General features: G+C 47.3%; 2 protein-coding genes across 5 annotated transcripts in view; one reads left to right on the top strand and one right to left on the bottom strand.

Annotated features, from left to right (window-relative positions):
• Eml6 (EMAP like 6) overlaps positions 1 to 21,325 on the top strand; it is a 252,535-nt gene extending 231,210 nt beyond the window's left edge. The window contains exons 30-42 of the mRNA XM_087909226.1: positions 2,007 to 2,136; positions 3,812 to 3,910; positions 4,840 to 5,013; positions 8,332 to 8,540; positions 10,135 to 10,292; positions 10,765 to 10,879; positions 12,340 to 12,528; positions 14,100 to 14,272; positions 14,670 to 14,832; positions 16,367 to 16,470; positions 17,419 to 17,572; positions 18,001 to 18,101; positions 19,602 to 21,325. Of these exons, the coding sequence (XP_087765352.1) occupies positions 2,007 to 2,136; positions 3,812 to 3,910; positions 4,840 to 5,013; positions 8,332 to 8,540; positions 10,135 to 10,292; positions 10,765 to 10,879; positions 12,340 to 12,528; positions 14,100 to 14,272; positions 14,670 to 14,832; positions 16,367 to 16,470; positions 17,419 to 17,572; positions 18,001 to 18,101; positions 19,602 to 19,626 (1,794 nt within the window). The 3' untranslated portion in view covers positions 19,627 to 21,325. The remainder of the gene's footprint in view (positions 1 to 2,006; positions 2,137 to 3,811; positions 3,911 to 4,839; positions 5,014 to 8,331; positions 8,541 to 10,134; positions 10,293 to 10,764; positions 10,880 to 12,339; positions 12,529 to 14,099; positions 14,273 to 14,669; positions 14,833 to 16,366; positions 16,471 to 17,418; positions 17,573 to 18,000; positions 18,102 to 19,601) is intronic.
• An 81-nt stretch (positions 21,326 to 21,406) lies between these two features.
• The window catches only part of Rtn4 (reticulon 4), a 59,984-nt gene continuing 57,420 nt past the window's right edge, over positions 21,407 to 23,970 (bottom strand). For all 4 annotated transcript variants that reach the window (XM_085692320.2, XM_085692321.2, XM_085692322.2 and 1 more), the window contains 4 exons: positions 23,282 to 23,351; positions 22,806 to 22,852; positions 22,594 to 22,652; positions 21,407 to 22,344 (listed from right to left, as the gene is read on the bottom strand). In XM_085692320.2, the coding sequence (XP_085548446.1) occupies positions 22,302 to 22,344; positions 22,594 to 22,652; positions 22,806 to 22,852; positions 23,282 to 23,351 (219 nt within the window). In that variant the 3' untranslated portion in view covers positions 21,407 to 22,301. The remainder of the gene's footprint in view (positions 22,345 to 22,593; positions 22,653 to 22,805; positions 22,853 to 23,281; positions 23,352 to 23,970) is intronic.

Genomic DNA, 23,970 nt, shown 5'->3' with positions numbered 1-23,970 from the left:
TTCCCATGCAACTCAAATCTCCAACCTTAACCTCATCACCAAATGCTCTCAAATGGTCTTGGGCTTTGAGGTCCTGTGGTTCAATTCTTCATTTACCCACACTAGTTCTTCCAGGCCTTTCTCTGGGATTAGATATCTGTGGAGGACCTTCTTTTACAATGTCCCTCATCCCAACCCCTCCTCCCCATGTTCCACAGACCCCAGCACACACTCCCTTGCCTTTCTCACACATCTGTCTGCCTCTGCTGTTAGATTCTAAACACAAACTGGTGCCAGAGGGTTTTTTTGTTTGTTTGTTTTCTGGACAGGAGCTTTTTTTTTTTTTTTGAGGTATTTGTTTTGGAGGATAGCTCAGGTCAGGAAATTCAGCTCAGTTTCAGGTCCAGCAGTAGAAGGGTCATCATAAGCCAGATGGTGACAGTCTTCTGTCAAGCAGGGGCTCATGGGGCCTGAAGTGTTTTTCTATAAAAACTTCTTACACACAGCAAACTATCAATGATTCTTAGCCCCTGCGTTGACAGATCCTCAGGTGGTTAAACTACTAAGCCTACCAATGTCTATTCTAAAGTTCCAGGAGACTGTCTGATTGCCCACACTTGGGTCAATTGATCATTCAAGGCAGAGTCCCATGTTGGGGGATATTTAATCACACTGTGAACCCCGAGTTTTCATTTATATTAATTAAATAAAATTAACCTCGGGCCAGGAGGCTGCATTAGCAACTAGTTGACAGGAAGTGATCATAGAGCATCAAAGGGCATCTGGAAGAGATAAAGGAAGACACAGGAAGTAGTAGGGCGGGGTTTGAGGTGGAGTGACTTTTTCTGTTTTGGTGGAGAGAAGGACTTTTTGAGGGATGCCAATGAGGAAAGAAGGTTAGCCAGGTGCTGCTTACCTCCTCTGAGCTAGCAGGTTGTCACCTCAGCCTTGTCTCAGGTTTTATTTATAAATACAATGATAGAGGTTTAATTAAAGCTCCCTTTAGCGGCAGCAGCAGAGCCAGTGACTGCGGGAACAGAATTGTGGACCAGTAACTGCAGAGTTACAATTACTAACTGAAATAGAGAAAGGCACAACCACTGTGCCGAAGTTAAAACAACAGCCCCATATTCAGTACATTCCTGGGAAATGCTTTGGGAGACTCAGGGATGAGCAGAGATTCATTTAGTTGGAAGAAGGGCTTCCCAGGTGAAAACAAGTTGTAACATTAGGAAAACTTACGGTAAACGGGCTGAGTGTCAGTCAGCTTGCCCCGGATACTCAGAAGGTGGTTGAGTGTGTGGGGAAGGCTCGCTGGGCCAACTCAAGGAGTTTGGGCTTTGTTCTAGAGGCAGCGAAAGGCACCGAACGCTTTTCAGTAAAGAAGCACTGTGACATTTTAGGAGAGTTTATCTGATGTTTGCAGTTGGCAAACTTCAGAAACACTGGAACTGGGGAAGCTGAAGTGGGGCCCACGTGTATAAACCTTATATCCCATGAGCTAACCCAGGGCCAGGCATGGAGGAGCCCAGGACAAGTATGTTGAATGGAATCAAGAACTGATCCAAATCAGCTACCGCTCTTGGTCATAGAGGACAAGACAAAAGATAAAATATGGATCCAGAGTAGTGTCTAACTCCTTGGGAAAATGCAAATGCATGGTGGTTTCACAGGACAAGTTATAACCAACACGTCGGGCGTGGCCTCGGCTCACCCAGCAGCCTCGCCAGTCACAGCTGCCTGGGAGATTGTTTCATGGCAGCCTCTAAGCCACTGTTCAGCTGAGCTGAGGAGAGAGTGTCTGTCAGTGCATAGATGTGACACTTGTAGCTGACCATTGGAGGCCATCCTTAGGGAAGCCACTGCCACCTAACATTTCAGGGAGCTAAATAAAGGGCTGTGTCCCGTCCTCAGCTAGTCCAGAGCCTCAGTGAGTGGCGTCTGTCACATAGTGTTCCTGTGACGTGTGTGGCTATTTATACAATGTGCTGTCGGCCTCTAAGGGTGGACTGTGTGTGTGCACACAGGAGCTGGCTCTGGACCACGTGTTTGGCTACAGAGGCTTTGACTGCCGGAACAACCTGCATTACCTTAATGATGGCTCCGACATCATTTTCCACACCGCGGCTGCCGGCGTTGTACAGAACCTCTCCACAGGTAGCGTGGGAGACGCGGCCGAGCACACCTGCCTGCATCTTTTCCCACTCTTCTGCTGCCCCAAAGCTTCTTCCCTCTGAGCCATTCTGCTCTCTTCCAGGCTGGTGTCACCCAGGCCTCAAAGTGCTCACTCGACTCTTGGGTCCAGGCCTCCTGACTCTAGTCTCAGCCTGGTTTGACCATGGCGTAGGCACTGGAGGGAGCCACCTGCTTCTAGCAGCTCCTCTGTGGTGAGAGGAAAGAAAGGCTGGGGAAAGAGGGGAGTGGAAACAGAAATGAGGAATAAGGCAGAGAGCAAAATTAAGAACAAAGCAAAAGTTCTCAAACACATGATGGTCCTCCTGTATCCAGACGGCCAGAATCAGAAGTGTGTGCCACAAGCCCCACTTGGTTTGACTCAAGCAGTGTTCACAAAGAGTATGTTATTAACAGAGACACTCAGTGTCTCTAGCCATGAGTTCAGTCAAGAAATAAAGCTTTAAAAGGAAACATTTCTCTTCTTCTTCTTCTTCTTCTTCTTCTTCTTCTTCTTCTTCTTCTTCTTCTTCTTCTTCCTCCTCCTCCTCCTCTTCCTCCTCTTCCTCTTCCTCCTCCTCCTCCTCCTCCTCCTCCTCTTCCTCCTCCTTCTTTCTTCTATAAATCCCAGCACTCGGGAGGCAGAGGCAAGCAGATCTCTGTGAGTTTGAGGCCAGCCTGGTCTACAGAATGAATTCCAGGACAGCCAGGACTGTTACACAAGTAAACCCGGCCCCGGGTGGGGGGGGATAGAAGGAGGAAACATTTCAAACAGAAAATGTGTAATAGACCCATATCCACATCTCCACTGCCAGATCAGATGTATCCTCACTGTAACTCACTGTGTAGTTATGTGTAGATTTGGAGAGTACAATCACTGGGTTATCTTGATTTTTCTCCCTTTTGGGAAAGAAGGCTTTGAGACTTTTCATGTTTTCTCAGTGTTTTAAGCACATGCTGGCATTTTAAGAGCACTGAGCTGTACCCGTGTTTATTAATGCTGCCGCTCCCCAGTCTGTTCTTGGGCAATTGAGTGGCTTTTAAAAGGCGCTTTGGGAAGTACTTCCCTCCACTTCCTGGGAAGTCTGTTGACTTGGAAGGAAGCTTGGACCTGTGCCATCCCAACTCCCATCCAGCCCCCAGGAGGTTAGCGTCCTCTTAGCAGGGTCTCCCCAGGCGGTTCCCCTGTGCCGCTGTGAGCCACCTCACAGTGCTCTCTGCTGAATTACCTTCAACATCCCGCCCTCTCTCTCAGGTCAGAGGTGGGGGTTGAGAAAACATCCATCTTGTGCAAGGGGAGGAGGGAACTTGAACTTCATCGTTTTAGTCTCTGAAAGCATCTGTGTTTGACCCATGTGCTGGACCCACACAGACAGTGGGAAAGGCTAAGGTAGATTATGGTTATATGAGGAATGGGTACCAGTTTTTCTCCTTCCAGACCTACATCAGAACATGTGAACTTAAAAAAAAGAAAGAAAGAAAGAAAAGAAAAGGTCCCCCATAGCCCCAAGCCCCAAGGACAACTCTGAAAATGAGAGTTTGGGTTTTCTAAAAACATAATCTTTTATAAGGCGTGTCCATATTCCCCAATCAGCTCTGTGACAGCTGTGACCCACCGCGAGATCCCACTACTCACCTTCCACAAATTTCTCTCTCCTAGGCAGCCAGAGCTTCTACCTGGAGCACACGGATGACATCCTCTGCCTCACAGTGAACCAGCACCCAAAATACAGAAATGTGGTGGCTACCAGCCAGATAGGTAGGGCTCCTCTCTGGGGACTGGCTCTCGCGGCTGGACAGGGCACTGGCCTATAGAACCAGCACTCTCTGGAGAGGGGGTGACGTAGACCCTTTCTTCCTGGTGTCCCAGTTGTTTTGTTGTTGTTGTTGTTTTGGTTTTTTTTTTCAGTCTTAAATATATCTGTGCAACTTGAGTTGATACATGTAGTGACTGGTGATTCTGAGGGACCATAAACATCAGACACAGCCAAATGGTTAAATAAATAGATGGTCCTCTTCCCTGTGGACTGGACCCCAGGTGTAAGTGAAGGCCATGTCTAGAAGCCGATGAGTACTTGGCGAGCATGCAGTGCAGCTTGCGGACCTGGCTCTTCCGTTCCCCAAGAAACCACCAGCCACACGTGTAAACTGCACACTCGTGAAAAGTCACCTGCATACTTTTTTACTTTGTCCAAGAACTGTCAAAGGCAGTTCTTACAAAAGTCTCTCGCTTGTTTTCATCAAAGCCACATTCGTTTTAAAGCTTCGTTTGGAGCCTGCTTTACTGGGGTTGTTAGGAACGTGACTTACCACGCTTGTTTCTCCCGACTTCCTCATTGCCATTGCCCACTGTTGCAGGTGACACCGTGGACAACACAGGTACGGCTGTCCCGGCTGTGATAGCTCAGATCCACACAGCAAGGTCATGTCAGTGTAACATTTGCCAGTTGTATCTGCCTGTGCTGCAGATACAAATCTGTCCAAATCCTCCACAAGTGTGTCAGACATCAATGTCTGTATGCTCTGTCTTTAATAGCAAGTTTCTTAATGTCTTTCTTTGGCCAGGCCAGACTAGATGTCTCTAATGTCCAATACCTGTGACACCCCTAAACACTTGTCTGAGGAAGAGCCCTTAGTGGGACACCAACAGTGAGGTGCCACCATCTCTGCTATTTCTCCCACACTCAGGGACAACCCCTTCAATTCACATCTGGGACGCCATGACCAAACACACCCTTTCCATGCTCCGGTGCTTCCACTCCAAGGGGGTGAATTATGTCAACTTCAGTGCAACTGGGAAGCTCCTGGTGTCCGTGGGCGTGGATCCAGAGCACACCATCACCGTCTGGCGATGGCAGGAAGGTAACAAGCTGGGTTTCTTGTCCTCTCTGCAGGGTTGCCCTGTGGAGTGAGCTGGGATAGAAGCCCAGGCTGCTTCCAAGCAAGCCACTCCCAAGGTTCAGTCTATTCCCTGTACCATGGTCAGCTGAAGGCTGCTCAGAAGCCATGGTGGCTAGGGAAAGACCCATGGGTATGTTGGGAAAGTACTAACACTGGCCACAGAGACAGCACTGTCCCTTCTTTGTCTTCAGCATCTTCTCTGCCCCTCAACTCCCTTGTCTTCAGGGTTCCTTTTGGTGACCTCTGGATTCGGCTCCAACTGCTTGACATTGGCCACCTTGCTATTAGAACTGGCATGGCCTTGGTCACTGAAAGTAAATTTCAGTTGGTCAAGTATTTTTATGCTTTAACACTTGTGAAATGAGGGTTCACCCTAATCACTGTGTAGGACAGCACTGTTAGTCTCAGCCCTTTCATAGGGGTCGCTTAAGACCATCGGAAAACACAAATGTTTACATTATGATTCACAACAGTAACAAAATTAGTTATGAAGTAGCAATGAACATAATTTGATGGTTGGGGGGGTCACCACAACATGAGGAACTGCTTCAAAGGGTTGCAGCGCCAGGAAGGCTGAGAACCAGAACCACTGGTTTAATAGTATAATTATGAATGTTTTCTTGTCTACCCCCAACACACGCACACACGCGCATGCATGCATGCACACCAGCTGCTGCTAAATTTGTAATTGTCTTACAATTAAAAATATGCAATTTTCCGAGTATGTGCTCAGGTCGGTCTCAGCAAAAGCGGATTCAATTAGTAAGGGAATTAATGAGGTCTATCTGCACTGGTATCTGGGACACACCGAACAGACAAGTAGAGAGGTGGCACTGCTCCAATCAAGGACCCTAGAGTCCCGTTCTCTCCTCATCTTCTCATGGATGGGGTATGAAGGGCTTTAAAGAGGTGTATACGTTCTGAGAAAAGGTCCCATTTTTCTTGAGTTCCAGTTAAGAGAGGCCGATGGCCAAGAAATGTTAAGAACAAGTCTCCTTACACCGCACTGGAGTCAGCTAGACCCACAATATTTCCAGAAAACCACACTGTCATCTTGTTTACAGTTCACTGTGTCCAAGTGTCCCTGTAACCCACCTCTCTGGGATGCAATCAGTTCTTAGGATCCCAGGTGGTGGATCAGCGAGATGGTGCGGATGAGAAGCAGAGCGTCGTACCTTGGCCTCAAAGCATCCCAGAGCTGGAAGGGCTGGGGACATCGTCTAGCCATCTGGGCCCATCCCACACAAGCCCTCCAGCGCTTCCCTGGCAGCTTCCTTCAGGACACAGCTCCTGTCGCTTCCTGAGAAGCCTGCCACTGTTAGCTCTTTTCACAAAGTCCTCCCTTTATGGGGCAGAGTTGTGCTCCAGGTTCAGAGAGAAGAGTGAGCCCGTGGCCCCACCCAGTCTCCTGTGTTCAAGCTCTTGCTTCCTCATTCCCTCCCCCACTTATCCCTCCAGGCAGAGCCTGCTCGTCTAGGGCTCTTCTGAGCCCGCAAGGCAGCAAGGACCAGAAGAGTCACCCCTTTCCAGTAGCTCCCAAGAGTCTCCTCTTTAACCAGCTCCCCAGAGGAGGGAAGGGAGGAGTGTCCTCTCCTTGTGTTATTGGAATCAGTATGTCAGAGGCTTCGGAGCAGATGCCCTCTTCATGGTTGACTGGGCACGACTTCTCTTCCTTTCTCTAGTGCATTGCGTTTTTTATCGTTCAAATCCTGCCTTCATATAAATAGCACTGGGTGAGGTTTACACACATTTGTGTTATTACTAAAGAGCATATTGTGCATTCCCATCTTGTTAGTGGGTCATTTTGGAGAGCATGTGTATGAATAATCAGATGGGATTTCAAGGGAACCTACTACAAACAATGCATGTTTCAGATCCTGTCTATGTCTATGTAACTTGTTCTGAACAGACTAGAAGCCAGCTCAGTGTCTCCACAGTGAAAACTACTCATGAGATTAAAACAAAAGGAGAAGCAGTGGCTTAAATCTGACTCTCGTTATAATTTTTAATTTCCTCCAAAGCTGGTGAGGCTGCCCTTTGTACACCACTGCTTCTGTAGTCACGGCCCGTCTGCTGAGCTGAGACAGGGTGTCGTTCCCACCAACACATTCCCACCTGTTCTTTGCCGTCAGACGAAGGTAATGGTCGTGGAGCCCATGGCTTTAAAGCCCCAGATAGTGAGCTCTGCTACTTCTGTGAGGTTTCAATTGCACGGTGCTGACGGCGCGCTTCTGTAGCACCATCATGAAAACCAAATGAGCAAATGCGCAGAGATGAGAAGAAAAGGGTCTGGTTAAATAATAAAGGGGGAAGAAGAAAATGGAACTAAAACATCGAGAGGATGTGGAAAGAGCCTTGAAGGAAAAGTAACAAGTTTAAAATAAAAATTTAAACTTAAAGGGTTTAAAAGAGTAAAAAGGAATCCTAAAATGCAGGCAAAGGGAATAGAAGCCCAGAGGTTTTAAAAGAATCTAAAGGAATGGTGAATTAATTCCCAGTGTGGAGTGATGGTTGTGGCCAAGTACTTCCCACCTGGACCAGCCCTTCCACTTCTCACGGTGCGACATCTCACGGTGTGACTTCTCACGGTGTGACTTCTCACGATGTGACTTCTCATGGTGTGACTTCTCACATTGTACCTCCTCAGCTAGAACAGTTGTCACACTGGTTACAGTGAGGAGCCTGAGGGTACAGCAGAACGGTTAAGATATTCAGGGATGGTCTACAAATAAAGTTGAGATTCCAGAGGACGTTTAGAATATGGTATAAGAAAAACTAGTAACTAAATATAAAAAGGAAAAAATGTAAACATACAATGCACAAGCCGCAAAGGGATACAGAGGTTAAAGAAACTGAGTGCAGCGCATCTTGGGGTAGAAGTAAGGAGATAAAAGGGATCTGAGCTCCCAGGGACACTGGAAGGGCAGGCAGGTGGGTCTCCTGGAGCCAAATAGTGCTGATCTGGGAAAAGAAAGATGTAGTAGGAAGGTAAATCAGTTCTACCTTTTTCTGGAATCTAGAAGCTTCCATATCATGGGCCACAGTCATTTCCTACTCTAGTCATGGACTTGTGGATGGGGATTTTGTTAGTAGCACCCACTTCTCTGGAAAATTCCCAGGCACATGTATATGCCCTCCTTGGGGTGGTCTGAAGCGGATACTGTTAAAGAAGGAACTCAACCTGAGTTCTGAATGGATGGAAGGCAGGCCTGGACTCTTCTTGCTCTGGCCCACACTCGGCAAAAGAACTAGCCTCATTAAACTCTGTTGCCCACACAGGTACCAAGGTTGCCAGCCGAGGGGGTCACTTGGAGCGTATCTTTGTGGTAGAATTTCGCCCTGACTCAGACACACAGTTTGTATCTGTTGGGGTCAAACACATGAAGTTCTGGACCCTGGCTGGAAGTGCTCTCCTGTACAAGAAGGGGGTCATCGGGTCCATGGAGGCTGCCAAGATGCAGACAATGCTGTCCGTGGCTTTTGGTGCTGTAAGTTCCAGCAGATGCTGTCTCAGAGAGGGTCCTGAATCCTCAGGCTGGGCATGGGAGTGGGGGCAAGTGTTGACCAATAAGCCACCCTTATTAAGCCCTTCCTTAGTAAACAATATTCCCCAACCTTACCATCAGTGGGGGATTAACTACACTGTGCAGAGTACTTTGTGTTCTCGGTCCTCAGCATCCATAGGGGATAGACTTTACTGCGTGTGTGTGTGTGCGCGCGCGTGTGCATGTCAGTGTGGATGTGTGGATTGTTGGATGTATGGATACTAAAGGGCAGTTGTAGGTGTCATTCATTAGGAGCCAGTCACCTCCTTCAGGACAGTCTGTCACTGAACCTGAAGCTCGCTAATTAGGCTCGGCTGACTGGCCAGTGACTCTCAGGGATCTCTGTCTCCAGGTTCCCAGCACTGAGATTAGGAGCACACACCAGCATTACCAGAATTTTGTAAATGTAGATTCTGGGGATTGAACTCAGATCCTCATTCTTCCAAGGCAAGTGTTACTGACTAGGCTGTCTCCTTCAGTAACTACATTTTTACCCATTGTTCTTTGTTCTCAGATGTTGAGTCAAACAGTTACTTTTCCCATTGCTATGACAGAATAGCTGAGGAGAGCAAGTTAAGCCAGGGTTTATTTTTCTCCTGGGTTGATATCAGATCTTCATGACAGCAGCGGCATGTCGGCAGAGTTGAGGTGGCTAGCCGCATGGCGTCCACAGTCAGAACGCAGAGAGGTGCTCACTCTCTCCCTGTTCACTCTGAGACCCCCGAGAACAGACTCGCGCCACCCACATCCAACTATGCCCTTTGCCCTTTGCCCTTGTTCTTTCCGTCTGAACTGACAGTGATAACCATCTAGGGCACTACCCAGGGCAGGTAACACTGGAGCAGACCCTGCTTACGCAGCCCCTGAGCGTGCTGGGACTAATTTCCACCCCTGGACAGTGGTCTTTTTCTTCCTGACCCCCTGCTCCCCAAAGCCCCGAGCCAGTGCAAACTCGTCTGGCATTTGCAATGCAGCTCCAGGTGTTCCAAGCGCATAGTGTCCACTTCCTAGGCGAACCTCAGGCACATCTGTTCCCTGGTTAGAGTTGGCCCTCCCCCTACTGTGGCCTATCTTGTGTTGATGCTGCAGAGGTGAACAAACATGCAAAGCAAACATGCCCAAACCAATTAGCAAGTAAACTGTAAAGCCAGGTGACCTCTCGTGTTCTTTCAGCTCTCTGCAAATCTGTTTGGGTTAATGCAGGTCAGACAGGCGGTGCACAGCTGGTCCTCTCAGCAAAGCTGCCAGTCTGACTGGAGAGATTGTTCAGGGGTTAAAAGCACTCAGTGCTCTTCCAGAGGACCTGAGATCAAATCCCAGCACCCCACTCAGATATCCCATAACTGCCTGTACCTCTGGCTTGATGGTATCCTATTACTCTGGTATCTGTGGGTACCAATACTCACAGGCATGGACACACACACACACACCTAATTAAAAATAACAAAAATTATTTTCAAACAAACGAAAGGAGCCAGTGGCTGAGAAGGGACCATTAACTCTGTCCCTGGTGCCCAAGGTGTCTCTTTGTTTACAGAACAACCTCACTTTCACCGGTGCCATCAATGGAGATGTCTATGTGTGGAAGGAGCACTTCCTCATCCGGCTGGTGGCCAAAGCCCACACAGGCCCAGTTTTCACCATGTATACTACCCTCCGGGACGGCCTTATCGTGACTGGCGGAAAAGAACGGCCGTAAGCAAAGGTCCCTCTTGGGGATTTGTTTGCTGCTGTCTTGAATGACGTTAAGCAAGGGTTTATTTTTCTAATCAGACTGCCATCTCTACAAAGGAGCCCACGGTCTTCCTGACAGGGCAGTGGAGAAGGCCATTAGCAGCTAAAATCTCAGGAAATACTTCTTAAAAAGCTGTAGTGAGTGCTCTTGGAGAAAGGGAGGAAGAAGCAGAATGGTAGCAAGAGGGCAGATTTGCGAACCGCTCTATTGGTAGGCTGATGAAAACGTGCCTGGCCTTGGGGACTAGGCTTGCTTTCCTCCAGAGAAGCGCTTTTGAATGCGATTTAGGATATCTGTGGGACCCAGGAAGGAGGCCACCCTGGAGAGTCCATCCTGCTGGGCCTGGGTGGCCTTGCCATCAGTGGCTGGGGCTGAGAGGGCCAGGGAGGGAAGTCTTGAGGGGATGGGTGAATGCCTTGGTGCCTTTTGTAGGACTAAAGAAGGAGGCGCTGTGAAGTTGTGGGACCAGGAGATGAAGCGCTGCCGGGCTTTCCAGTTGGAGACGGGGCAGCTGGTGGAATGTGTGCGCTCGGTGTGCCGCGGCAAAGTGAGTATGGCCGACCCCATGGGAGGCGCTCCTTCAGGCTGAGCTGAGGAAGACAGGGTCCCCAGCCGTCAACCGGGAGGTGTAAATTATACCCTGCTCAGCAATCAGAGCCAGGTGAACCAGCTCCAGGAAGCCCAGGGGTGGCTCTGAACCTGTGTCCAGCGCCCAGGTTGGTCGAGAGGGCTTCGTGTTCCATAGATGAGTGTATCTTTCTGTTTGCTGACAGGAAGTCAGCCTCTGTCGCTAAAGACACTGTTCTCCTAAGCTGAATGATGCCAAATCACTTGCGTGGGGTTCTGAGGCCAGAAGGGAGTCAGGGCCACCAAACTGTTCCTTCGAGGTCATTAGTTCTCAACTCATTGTGAGAATCTCAGGAGGCATGGCCACACCCACTCTCTTCCTTTCCAATATATTTAAACTTCCCCTGGGAGATGTTGTTTGGGGAGGAGTCTCTCCCTGTTTAACGCCCCACGTTCATCTCTAAGATGCTCCTCAGCTTGAGGATCTGCTCTGTAAGGCCTTCCCGGCAAGAAAGGCACCCTGACTGCAACCCGCACGTGCTTATGAGTTAGTGACACTCTTCTGTCACTTGCGTGAGCTGTGGGCAGGAGTCTGCCCGCTTACATCTCTGCTCAGTGCAGCTGCTGGGACAGGGACAAGGCTTTCTTCAGTGAGCGACACTGGGTGTGCCATCCACACCCCAGCAGGCCGCATGCTCAGGAGCTGACTAGCACAAAGTACTTTCTACTTTGGGGGCTTGGTTTGCTTGTTTTGTTTTTGTGTATGTGTTTTGTTTGGGGTTAGGTTTTTCCTGAAGAGAGAGAAGAAGGCTGCTCAAGCTCCTACCCAAGGGGGCTGCTGGGAAAGGAAGTGAGGAGAGGAGAGCACGGCAGGTGTTCCGTCCTTAACAAGTCGCCTCTCAGCTGCACTTTTAGTAACAACGTAGCAGAGTCCCACTCACAGCGCTTGTGGAGTTGTTATAATTGTTATTTGTTATTGCTAGTGGTGTGTGTGTGTGTGTGTGTGTGTGTGTGTGTGTTTTCAAGACAGGGTTTCTCTGTGTAGCCCTGGCTGTTCTGAAACTCACTCTGGAGACCAGGCTGACCTCAAACCCAGAGATCCACCTGCCTCTGCCTCCCGAGTGTAGAGATTAAAGGTGTGTGCCACCACTGCCTGGCTTTAAATCATTTTTTAAACTGTGGCAAAACACCTAAAGTTTACCATTTTAACCATTTTTATGTACAGTGCATAGAAATTAAACTCATTTATACTATGGCCTTCAAATACTTTCGCATTAAAACTGAGTTTCTATTAAACACCACCTCTCCTTCACCCTCCCTCCTGCCCCTGGTAACTCCATTCTCCTTTGTGTTCCACAAACTGGTCACCTTGGTCACTTTGGTCACCTCAGATGAGTGAGCTCATATAGTTCTTTTTCTAATAGTATTTTATTATAACAGGGAAAAATTTTAGTAGGAACCAAAGATGGTGAGATAATTGAAGTTGGTGAAAAAAACGCTGCTTCGAACATCTTGATTGATGGACATATGGAGGGGGAGATCTGGGGTCTAGCCACACACCCCTCTAAGGACATCTTCATCTCAGCCAGCAATGATGGCACAGCAAGGATCTGGGACCTGACTGACAAGGTGAGGGGCATACTCTGTGTAGTCCATGTTTTTCATTGGGACCGTTGGCTCCCAATAATGGCCCAGAGACTCATTATTAACTATAAAAGCTGACCATAGCTCAAGCTTGCTACTAACTAGCTCTTACAACTTAAATTAACCCATTTATATTTTTCTATGTATTGCCACGTGGCTTGTGGCTTTACCTGGCCTCCAGCATGTCTTGCTCCCTGTGTCTCCCTGTGACCCCACCGTGTTCTTCCTGTGCCTAGGTATCCCCCACCGTTGTTCCTCACAGCGTCCTCTGTGTCTAGCTGTCCCTATACCCCCTTCCTAGCTAATGGCTGTTTAGCTTTTTATTAAACCAGTAAGGCGGCACCTTGGCAAAGACACATCTTCACAGTGTACAAAAAGTGCACGCCACAACAACCCTGTCGGGCTTGTGTGCCTATAGCAGCTGGAGCAGAGGTGGGAACAGCTAGATCAGCGCTGTTAGGAAGTCTACTAACAAAGTCCCTCACACATCTCATCTACCCTCTCACAGTTCATCTGCCGAGTTACACTTACATCGAGACAGGGTCTCCTAGCCTAGGCTGCCCTTGAGCTCCGCATACAGTAAAGACAGACAATGACACTCCTGATTCTCCTGCCTCCACTTTTCCAGCGCTGGGAATCCAGGCAGTTCTGGGCTCAAAGCAAGGCTTCGTGGATATTAGACAAGCACACTTCTGAGCCCTAGATGTTGATAATTCCAGAATAACTGAATTGAACATTACTATCTTTTTATGAAAGAACAAGGGGAGAGGAAGAAGGGAAAGGCATGTTTGAGAATGTCAAATGTTCCCATCAGGTCTCAGGAAGGTTGGGAAAGCAAGGTCATCTGGGTGAGGAAGTAAAATATCAAGAAAAAGGTTACTGAGCCTTATCTGGCCAGAACAAACACCAAAATTCTATTTCAAAATGGCAAAGAAATGTTTGGTCGTATTCTCGTAGTGTAAGGGTCAAAGAATGTTAATACTCATTTAGTTTCGGAGCTATTAAAGTTACTAAAAGCAGCTTACACTCACTGAAAACCTGCTCCGTACTGGAAGCTTCCTCTATGCTATCGTTACCGCCTACAAGACTTTACCAAGACCAACGTCAGTATCCCTTCTGTATGGACACAAACATACCCACTTAGGAAGTGAGAGCCCGTTTCAAGAGCTGAGCTAGCATGCTGGCGGCTGAAGTTCACATTCTTTCCCTCTAGCAAGTGCCTGGCAGAGCCTAAGGTCTGGGTCTGGCCCACTGTTTCAATAGGTGAAGCCACGCTGCTGTCCACAGTTGGCACAGCAAAGTTGGGTAGTTAGCACACAGACCCTGCAGTGCTCAGCGTAACGTTGTGACGACATTAGCAGGCAATGTTTGCCACACGGTGCCCTGCAATGTGCTATCCCCCAAGTGGTTCTAATCACGATGCCCGCAAGGGTTGACTATGAGAAAACACGGGTGGCCTTCAGTAAAGTAGTCTGACTTCCCTGGCCTGCTGTCGGACGTCCCCCAGAGATCAGCCCAGGGGAGGAGGGCTCAGATGACTCTTTGTATCCGTGCAGAAACTGCTAAACAAGGTGAGCCTGGGCCATGCGGCCAGGTGTGCAGCCTATAGCCCCGATGGGGAGATGGTGGCCATTGGCATGAAGAATGGAGAGTTTGTCATCTTGCTGGTGAACAGCCTGAAAGTTTGGGGGAAAAAACGAGACCGGAAATCTGCCATCCAAGATATCAGGTACGTGAGTGGTCTGAACCAGAGGGTAAGCGCTCTTCACCGTGGTCCTTTTAGTGGTGGTGTGGGAGGCACAGCTGGACTGAACTCAGTTGAAAGGGTTGCTTCTTTCAACTATACCAGCTATATAAGGGTACCTCACACAGCCATTTTTCCGTAAGATGGTAAAAGTTCTTGTAATTTTACAGACGGCTGTATACCACCCTTTGGGACTCGATTCAGGAAATATGTTTAATTTCATAGAACCTGAGGAAGACGCCAGCCACATGTGAGCCGGGAGGCTCATCTCATAGTCTTGGGACCGTGCTGACCCATGTTTGTGTGTTCGGATCTGCCTTGTGCCTGAGCAGCCCCACAAAGCTTCCTCATGGACCATGCTCTTGATTGTGTTTTTCCCTAGAATCAGCCCAGACAACAGATTCTTAGCTGTAGGCTCTTCTGAGCACACGGTTGACTTCTATGACCTCACTCAGGGCACAAGTCTGAACCGCATGGGCTACTGCAAAGACATCCCAAGCTTTGTCATTCAGATGGACTTTTCTGCAGATAGCAAATACATCCAGGTATGCTGCTGGTTAGCTTGTCTCAGGGGCAACCAAGAAGAGCAACAAAGCAGTGTTTCTATCAGTCAAGCGCTGACTGCATGCTGGGCAACATCCTAATTTACCCACTACAGGCGGCTTCCAAGAACGTTCCTTTTCCCTGTTTTATAAATGTAGAAACAGAGGCTTAGATAATTTTTATATATATTCTTTAGTAAGAAACAAAAACCAGTATATAGCAAGGAGCATATCCCTAGTCGTCTTTAACCCACTTTCACCAGCCCTTCAACACAATTTCCTAATTTCTGGGGCTTAGCAGATGGCTCAGCAGGTAACAGTGCCTGCAGCTAAACCCAAGTTCAAACCCTCCCCCATCCCACGTGATGGGAGACCTGATTCCCACAATTTGCCCTCTGACCTCCATACATGCACTGTAACAGGCATTTGCATGCATGTACACACACACACACACACACACACTCATCAACCATGTTATTTTTAAAAAGCCTTCCTAGTCTCTAGTTCCCTAGGGCCGCGCTGAGCTTGTCTGGCTTGCTTATGCTGCTGCATACTGGAGTGGGCTGGAGAGCTCATCCCTGGGTCCAGCAGAGCTGACCAGTATGGTGAGATCAAAGGCCCTTCCTTTGGAACTGATTCAGTATTCCAGCATTTGGGGGCCTAGGGTTGGATATTCACTATGAAAGAGAGGAGTGCACACATATTCACTTTCCAAATGTAGCAACCCCATTAGGCCAGGTGAGCTTCTGCATGGATACAATGTGTTGTCTCCTTGAGCCTGCATTTGCAGGGAGAAGACAAATATGAAATCACAAATGTCATGCCCGTGTGCTGCAAAGGCAAGTGAAAGGTGCCAGCAGCCCCCGAAGAGGTAGCACTTTAGACCTGCCTCCCTTCTAAACAAGCACTGCCTAGGCCAAGTCTGTATTTGTGTAGGAGTGAGCTGACAATGGGGGTGGGAATTTTGTTCCAAGCCATCTGCATTAAAACCCCGGGGCAGACAGACTTAGGTTCATTCCGTGAACAGAGGAGTCGGGGTGGCTATGTAGAGGCATCATCACCACGTGGAGTAAAGGGTCTAAGATGTAAGATGCTGGCAAATATCCTTCAATGTGAAAACAGTTCCACCAGGCGACTCTTAGAGAAGCAGGGCCATCAGACACTGCCTACCATGACTTGCCCTTCATGCTTTCGCTCTCTGAGAACAGGGGTTATATGTATTAGAATCTTGGCCCTCCCTCCCTCACAGGGTTTGATCTGACAAGCTGGGCCAAAGGTTCCCATTGCTAACAAGTTTCCAAGTCACTGATGTGCAACCACATTTGGAGAACCAATGTGTCAGGACTTTGGGAAACGGAGGGGGTGTGGTAGAAGACACCCCATTCTGTGAACTTTAGCATGGGCCACGTCCAGGCTTTGTAGCCCGGAGCTGAATTTGTGTTTCGATTGTTGGGGTCTGAACTGGTGTTCAGGAAGACAGTCAAGGGGGTCTGTGCGATTGAGGAAGCAGATGACCGTGGTTCCTCTCCACTCGCAGGTGTCAACAGGAGCCTACAAGCGCCAGGTACATGAGGTTCCCCTTGGGAAGCAGGTAACTGAAGCCATGCTCATTGAGAAGATCACCTGGGCTTCCTGGACAAGGTGACTAAAGAGAACTCTACTTGGAGAGGTCCCACCTCTGCCTCTGGGGTTGTAACCCCTCTGGGGTTGTAATGGCCGTGGCAGGAAGAGCTGAGAGGAAACTGTCTTTTTCGGGGTGGGGGCGTGAGCAGCAAGTCCTTTTTGTCTGACCACCCATACCAACCCCAAATCCCATCCAGCAAGTTCAAGTGTTTTGACCAAGCCCAGGAACACTGAGGCTTCTAGGAACCTGGAGAAAGTAGGCACAAGGGTGGGACACTGGGACTAGAACTATTGTTAGCAGGTGAAGAAACTATCTAGTCAAGGCAAGGGACAACAATGAGTGAGGAGCCCCGCCTTTGCCAACACACACACACACACACACACACACACACACACACTCACACTCTCACTCTCACACTCACACATACATACAGTAGGACCGTAGAGAAGAATTAAAAAATCAAGCCAGGCAGTGGTGGCACACACCTACAATCCCAGCACTTGGGAGGCAGAGGCAGGCGGATCTCTGTGAGTTTGAGACCAGCCTGGTCTACAAGAGCTAGTTCCAGGACAGTCAGGGCTGTTACACAGCGAAACCCTGTCTCAAAAAAGCAAAACAAAAAGGGAGGGAGGGAGGAAACAGACAAAAAGAATGAAAGAAGGAAGGGAGGAAAGAAAGGAAAGAAAAAGGAAGGAAGGGAGGGAGGGAGGGAGGGAGGAAGGAAGGAAGGAAGGAAGGAAACCAAAGCTGGGAATAAACTTTTCTTTCTGGAGTATAGGGGATGGGGTTAGAGAAGGGAACAGTGCAAGGTGGAAATGGCCAGGGCAGGGGATGGCAATTTCCTGACAGCCATCAGATGACCAAATGGTGTAGAACTCTCATCCACAAAAGTCTTACACCAGAAGGGGACAGTGACCCTAGGGAATTCCGCCACATCTTCCTAACGCCTTTCCCTCTTGGACCAGTGTTCTAGGAGATGAAGTCATTGGAATCTGGCCCCGAAATGCAGACAAGGCTGACGTCAACTGTGCATGTGTGACCCATGCTGGCTTGAACATTGTCACAGGAGATGATTTCGGGCTGGTGAAGCTCTTTGATTTTCCATGCACAGAGAAATTCGTGAGTTTTCTATTCAACCCCCAAACCGCCTCTAGGCCACACTCCTGTAGTTGGAGGGATCGGCACATAGATGGCCATCCGAGTTAGCATGGATCCAGCCCTGTGGAGATCGGGCTGGTGTTTTCATGTCCCTCTGCAGCTACAGCCCTTAAAACTAGACAGATGGTGGGGGGACAAAATGACCACGAGGGAAAGTAGCAAAACGCTGGCTGGCAGGTTAGCCTGGAAGTGCTGTGGTTACAGCCGACCTTCCCGCGCCTGGGTCTCAGGAGCCGCATCTGCAGCCCTAGGAGGGGAGACTGCCAGGCCACAGCAGGTTCTCTTCACCTCAACTCCTGGTCCAGACAGAGCTGCAGGGGTTTCTGGGAGCAAGACAGCGGGTTGCTGGAAATAAAAGGCACTCAGCTGCTTCCATTTCTCCCCCACAGGCCAAGCATAAACGTTATTTTGGTCACTCAGCTCACGTGACAAACATCCGTTTCTCATACGATGACAAGTATGTCGTCAGCACCGGAGGAGATGACTGCAGGTAGGAACCCAACTGATTGTCCCTCTAGTCCAGCATCCTGTGGGTCAGGCTCTGCCAGGACACAGCAAGGGTCAGATATGGGACGGCAAAAAGAAAATCCCACGAGTTCGTAGTCTCACTGGGATTCTCTACACACTTTGACAGACCCATGTCCCCACTAGTGCTGTCCTGGGACTGTTGAGCTCATGTCATGTGACAGCTGTTCGGAATATAGCTGCGAGGAGCAAAAACGGTGAGAAACCTAGCATGGCTAACTCTAGTAGAAACAATCCCTGGAATAAGCAGTTTAACATCAACCTTCAGCCACGTGTCCTTAAGAACTGCTAGTGTCTTTTAGAAGCATCACTACAGCCGCGACGTTTAAAGATGTGAACCATGCAGAGCCTTAGTGATGCAGGGACAGCTGAGCAGGGCTGGTCTCCAGTGGACAGGAGGAATGGAAGGGGAGTAGGGCTAGGGCTAGCCAGTGGCACAACTGTTTGGATGGACAGCCAAGGCAACGTTTGACCTCATGGTGAAGTGGGCAGGTTATTCTGCGTGAAGCATGGCTGGGAAGCCATTGTTTTAGAAGAAACCCTTCCAACCTGAGCCACAGGTCTGTAGCCTCCCATTTCTGAGGTAGAAGAGGGTTTCCGGGCACACAGAAGTCATCCTATCCTAACTCAGTTCTGACATAGTGAGAGACTTTATTACTTACATGGGGAAGAGGGGAAAGAACAGCATGGCTGGCAAGATCAATGTGTTTGCTGCCAGCCTGAGGCCGAGTCCAAGCTCAGAGACCCAAACGGAGAGTCCACCACTGAAAGTTGTCCCGGCTTCCACACTCATGCCTGCACACGCACTAAACTTACTTTAAACATTAGAAATAAATGTTGACATTTGTAATGCTCGAAGTAGCAGATGAGGCACCTATAAAGAGCACAGTGCATTGTGCTGGCCCGCAAGCCATCTCGAGCTCACTGTGACAGCTACTGTAGGGTCTTCTAAGAGTTGGCACAGTACTGACACCAGTCCTCTGGAATATTAACACCCACTGAAAACAATGCGGCCAAACAGAACAAGCTGGGACTAGGAGACCTAAATGAACTAAACAAGACTTAAAAGTAAGCTAGAAACTTAGGGCTTGTGTATCTTATACAAAGGGCTTCTTTAAATGGCACTGATAAAACCTCTAAATACTAACAGGACAGATAGTGTGAGGTCGGGCTGCCCAAAGTTCCCAGCGACTTCATTCTGCAAAAGGGGTGAAAGCAGACACATGTCAAAGAACTCTAAAACAAAGCCATAAGCCAGGCATGGTGGCTCACACCTGTAGTCCTCAGACTACATAGTGAAACCCTGTCCCCAAAACAAAATGGTAACAGGAAGGAGGGGAAGACTACAATAGGTGGCAAGACCCTGGTTTACATTTTGAGATCTTGAGCACTGGGCAAGACTGTGTTTGGCACCTGGCAAAACTACAGCATCTGGCCATACAAAAACGTCTGGTCTGCTTTTCAGTGTATTTGTATGGCGCTGTCTGTAAGCGCCAGAAGCTCGTGCGCTACGCTGCTTCTCCCCAGCTACTTCCAGGCAGTGCAGAGGAGCCTTCTCCATGGCGACTGCTGTGGGACGCACAAGCACTGAATGCTGACGAGGCTGTAGGACTGTCTCACAATCGGGACTCTGGAAGATGGTGATGCCAGAAGGAAAGCCAAGTCCCAAAGTATTAAGACTGTCTGCCTCTGTGCTGGAGACCAAAACCTATGCTCATCAGTAACGACACTAACAATGAAATCCTGGTCATGTAGCCCACTGACAAAATTTACAGCCTCAGTTACCTAACCAATATGTAGCTTTTAATTTGCATTAAGACTTTTACAAAGATGTTTTTGCTATTCTTTTTCTATCTATTTCAGGAATGTTCACTGGACATGACAGTGTAAGTTAGAAGCACTGGAGAACAGAAGTAGACAGCTTGTTTGCCACATTTAGCTTTCAAAACCAAATGAGCCATGTATAAACAGTTGAAAAACTTAATTTTTTAAAGTATCATTTGCAGTTTTCTATCCATTAAGTGCCTTGAAAGTTCCCAGTTGTGTGGGCTGCTGCCTCACCTCCCAGTGTCTCCTTTCTACACATGGTGCTAAAACTTCCGGGCTGAGGAGGGTTACGGGACTAGCAGACTGCCTCTTGTCCTGTGTGTGTCTAGGGTTTCTAAAGGCCTCAGTCACCTGCTCAGAGAAAGTGGTAACAACTCAATTCTGTGGGAAGTAGCATGGATTTTATGTTAGTGCCAAATCCACAACCTAACCTAAATCCTTCAAACAGAACTTCTAGAAGATGTAAGGGGGTTTGGTATTTGGGGGGGGGGGTGTCCCTCCAGTATGTTCAAGTGAGTGTGCTGATCTGTCTTGCTAAAAGGCTGTGTTTGGTTTATTCCCTTGGGTAGGGCTAGCTTGGCTCCATTTGTTTCAGATAATCAATGCAAGCCAAATCTAATTTAAAATCTCTCTTGAACAAATTCCCAACTTCAATTTCTTGAATTTCCTCAGTCACTTGTAGGAGACCCGAAAGCTCCTCAGCCCCATTACGCAGAGGGCACTCACTGGAAGCAGGCTGCCGTGAGATGCGGTCACTGAGTGCACAGCCACGGTCCTTCCAGTCTGTGCACTACAATTTTGGACCTCGAGTCCCTAGCTGTCTGCAGTTGTCAACTTAGAGAAAGGGTGAAATGAAGCATTTCAGTTAAAGAACAGATTATCAACATTTACCCCAGAAGTGCTTCAGCACTCTAACAGGATTAGACTACTCATTAAGCTATTTACATGCCAACTTATTAATGCCTTACATTAATCCACTAGTAGGTTGTTGGGTCCTCAGTAGAGTCCCTATGCCGCCCTAATTCTATTTCCTGTAACTGGCGATGCTGAGTGATGACCATGTCTGCCTATCTTGCACTACCAACCTTTCATTCTGACCAGATCCTGCATTTAAATAACCATGTGGATGGACACCTGATTAATCAGTGGTATATGTACATGTATATTTGAAGAGCAATAGTGTTAACACACATAAAGACTTCTGAAAATCTCATCTGTAAAGTTTATGTGGTGTGATTTTATGTATATTCATAAATCTTGCACTGTATTCTGTTAAAATATTGGTGCATGAGTTTATTTTCAGTCAAGTATAAAAGAATTTAAAACCTTTTGTTATGGGTCAAATAAATTTCACTATGTAAATTGCTCTTGTTCTTTAGCTGTTTTTATGAACTAAAAGCATGTCACTGTCCATTCAATGAAACCAGACACTAAACACAGACATTAGGTCTATATGCTTTATTGATACTTTGCTTTTACAGTTCACAATGCATTCCACAGATAATTCAGTACAGCTTAAACCACAATGGCTAAGTCTTCATTTAATGATTTCTTACATAACAATGCTTGATAACTGCAAACATTTGGAAGCATTAAATTCAGTCCATAGAATCAGAGTCTGTGACAAAATTCACTATACAGTAAGTCTCTGCAATGGCGTTGATGCTGGAGTTCTGTGCTGTTTTCCTGAAGACAGGTGGTAGTGCTCCCAGTCATTCTCTTCCTAGTTTCCGTGCTGGAGACCACACTGTATGACCGATGGCTCGGAGGCCAAGCACTGTGGGGCAGCTGGAAGGGAAAGATCTAAGCTTTGTGAAACACTATATATAGATTATGTCTATATTTACTTATATTGGCAATATAACAGTAAGTTCACAATACACCTAGAACATACCATAAAAACAGCATTTTCATTTCTGCTTTAGTAGTATGATCTCGTCTAAACATTTCATTCAGAAAAATCTGCATTAATTTACATCAACCAAACACAGTACACTGTGAAAAGTTTAGTTTTTTTTTTTTCAGCTTCACCTTCTTGCAATTTCCCAGATACAGCAAGACTACCTGCAGTAAAACACATCGCTTTCTCAGCTTCCTTTATTCACCAGTGCTCATACAGGAAAAACAAGTCCGATTACAACTTAAGTCCATACATAGCAGCTTACAATACTTAAGATGATAAACACAGGAAGTCAAGACAGGCCATTTTTCCTCAAACAGTGCACTGCTAAAAATAAAGAGCTGAAGCCGCGCGGCCGCCAAGGGCTCACCCTGACCCCCCACCCCCTACCAAATGAGTGTCCCCTTTGAAGATGAACTCCTACTGTCTAGGGCTCTTTCATTCTGCTTTGCGCTTCAATCCAGGGATTTTTGCTTGGATTCTGCAAATAAAGAAAAATGTCAATTTTTGTTTCTTGCTTCTTAAAAACATTCTATGTTCTATATTATTTAGAGAATCCTAAAGCTACCAAAATACAAAACAATGTGTGTCTATAATGTCTTAAAAAAAAAAAAAGTAAATGTAGAATTACTGCTGGCGCTTAGGAGGAGCATTCTGCCAACGCTGAAGTGACTCAGCTGTGCAGAGCGCTGCCCTCACCCTTGGTAAAGCAGCTGCAGAGTGTACTTACTTGGCCATGGCCTCTTTAACACTCTTATTTGCAAGTCCAAGATAATGATCTATCTGTGCCTAAGAAAGAGGATAAAAGCATTACAAAGTTATCACTGCCAAAGAATATCAAATATAACTACATACCAACCGGTTTGGAAACTAGCTCTTCTGATAAGTCTTATACAATACGAGTGAGCTTTATATTCTGCAGTTGACAGTTAAAAAAATTACCTGGTGCCGTTCATAAATAACAGGAATACTGAAGAGTGAAATCAGAGCTGAAAAAGCAAACACACAACTTTTAATGGCATCATTCTGTGTGTGAACATACATTATGAAGCCAACAGTAATCAAGATAACTGGGCCTAGAACTCCTAAGGCCTGCATGAGTTCTCACACTCTCCTGCATGTGCGGAGGACAGGAGCGCAGCTGAGGAACTAGGTCTAACTTCCAACCACATCACATCGAGTCTACAGAATACATGTACCCCATTTAAACACATGAGTGTATCATCAGGCAAAGTGGGTCTGTCACTGTTAGCTAGCTGGAATAGCCTTCAGGGACTAACATCACATTTCAATAAAACAATATTAGTATCAGCTACTACTTAAAGACCTCACAACCTCAAATTTAGTCTTTTTTCTTACAATAACATAGTTTCTACCAAAATTTCTATAAGTGCTTCTCAATCTTTCTGTAGACTTACCTAAAATCAGCAGTGTCAGACCATTGAACAAGGCACCAACATAAGTAAACACCCACATCAACACTGCAAACTGTAAGCAAACAAGAACCCATGATAAGGAAAATTCATGTAAACTTTCCCCCCAAAAATTATCCATCTCAATGCCAATCTGACCTTGAAAACTGAGTAAAGTCATACAAATATTCACTTAGGCTGCTATTAGCCTTAATTCAGAATCCTAATTAGACCATATTTGATTTGATTCATTTTCCTTGGAATACACGAGAAGAGAACTGTTTTCTTCAAGACCAGAAAACATGGGAAAGGGACACCCCACCCTCCCTCCGGCTCTAGCTGCTGCCTAGCTTTTCAATGGGAGGAACAAGGAAGCATCATGAAAAGTAACTGCTGACATACTGAAGATGATGAGAAAATACAGATTGAGTAATCCAAAATAGCAGGCATGTGATAGCAATGGAGCAAGGAACGCTAAGTTCCAAGGTGTTTGAGGACCACAATTAACCTGGGGGATGGGAGGAAGAGACACATCTCAAACTGCTATGGGAGCACACTCTGCTCCGTCAGCCAACAGCATTTAAGATACGGTGCTGTGGGAGCTCCTTCCACTTCTTCAGCCAATAGCCTTTAAGATATCAGCCCACTCGGGTGTCATCTCTTATACTATAAATGTGCTCGCTCTCTTGCTTCCA

This window comes from Myodes glareolus, chromosome 8 (assembly GCF_982192425.1).
Source record: "Myodes glareolus chromosome 8, mMyoGla1.1, whole genome shotgun sequence".
NCBI classification, from domain to species: domain Eukaryota; kingdom Metazoa; phylum Chordata; class Mammalia; order Rodentia; family Cricetidae; genus Myodes; species Myodes glareolus.
Note: the sequence above shows the minus strand (reverse complement) of the source record. Positions and strands in the feature narration are given on the sequence as shown.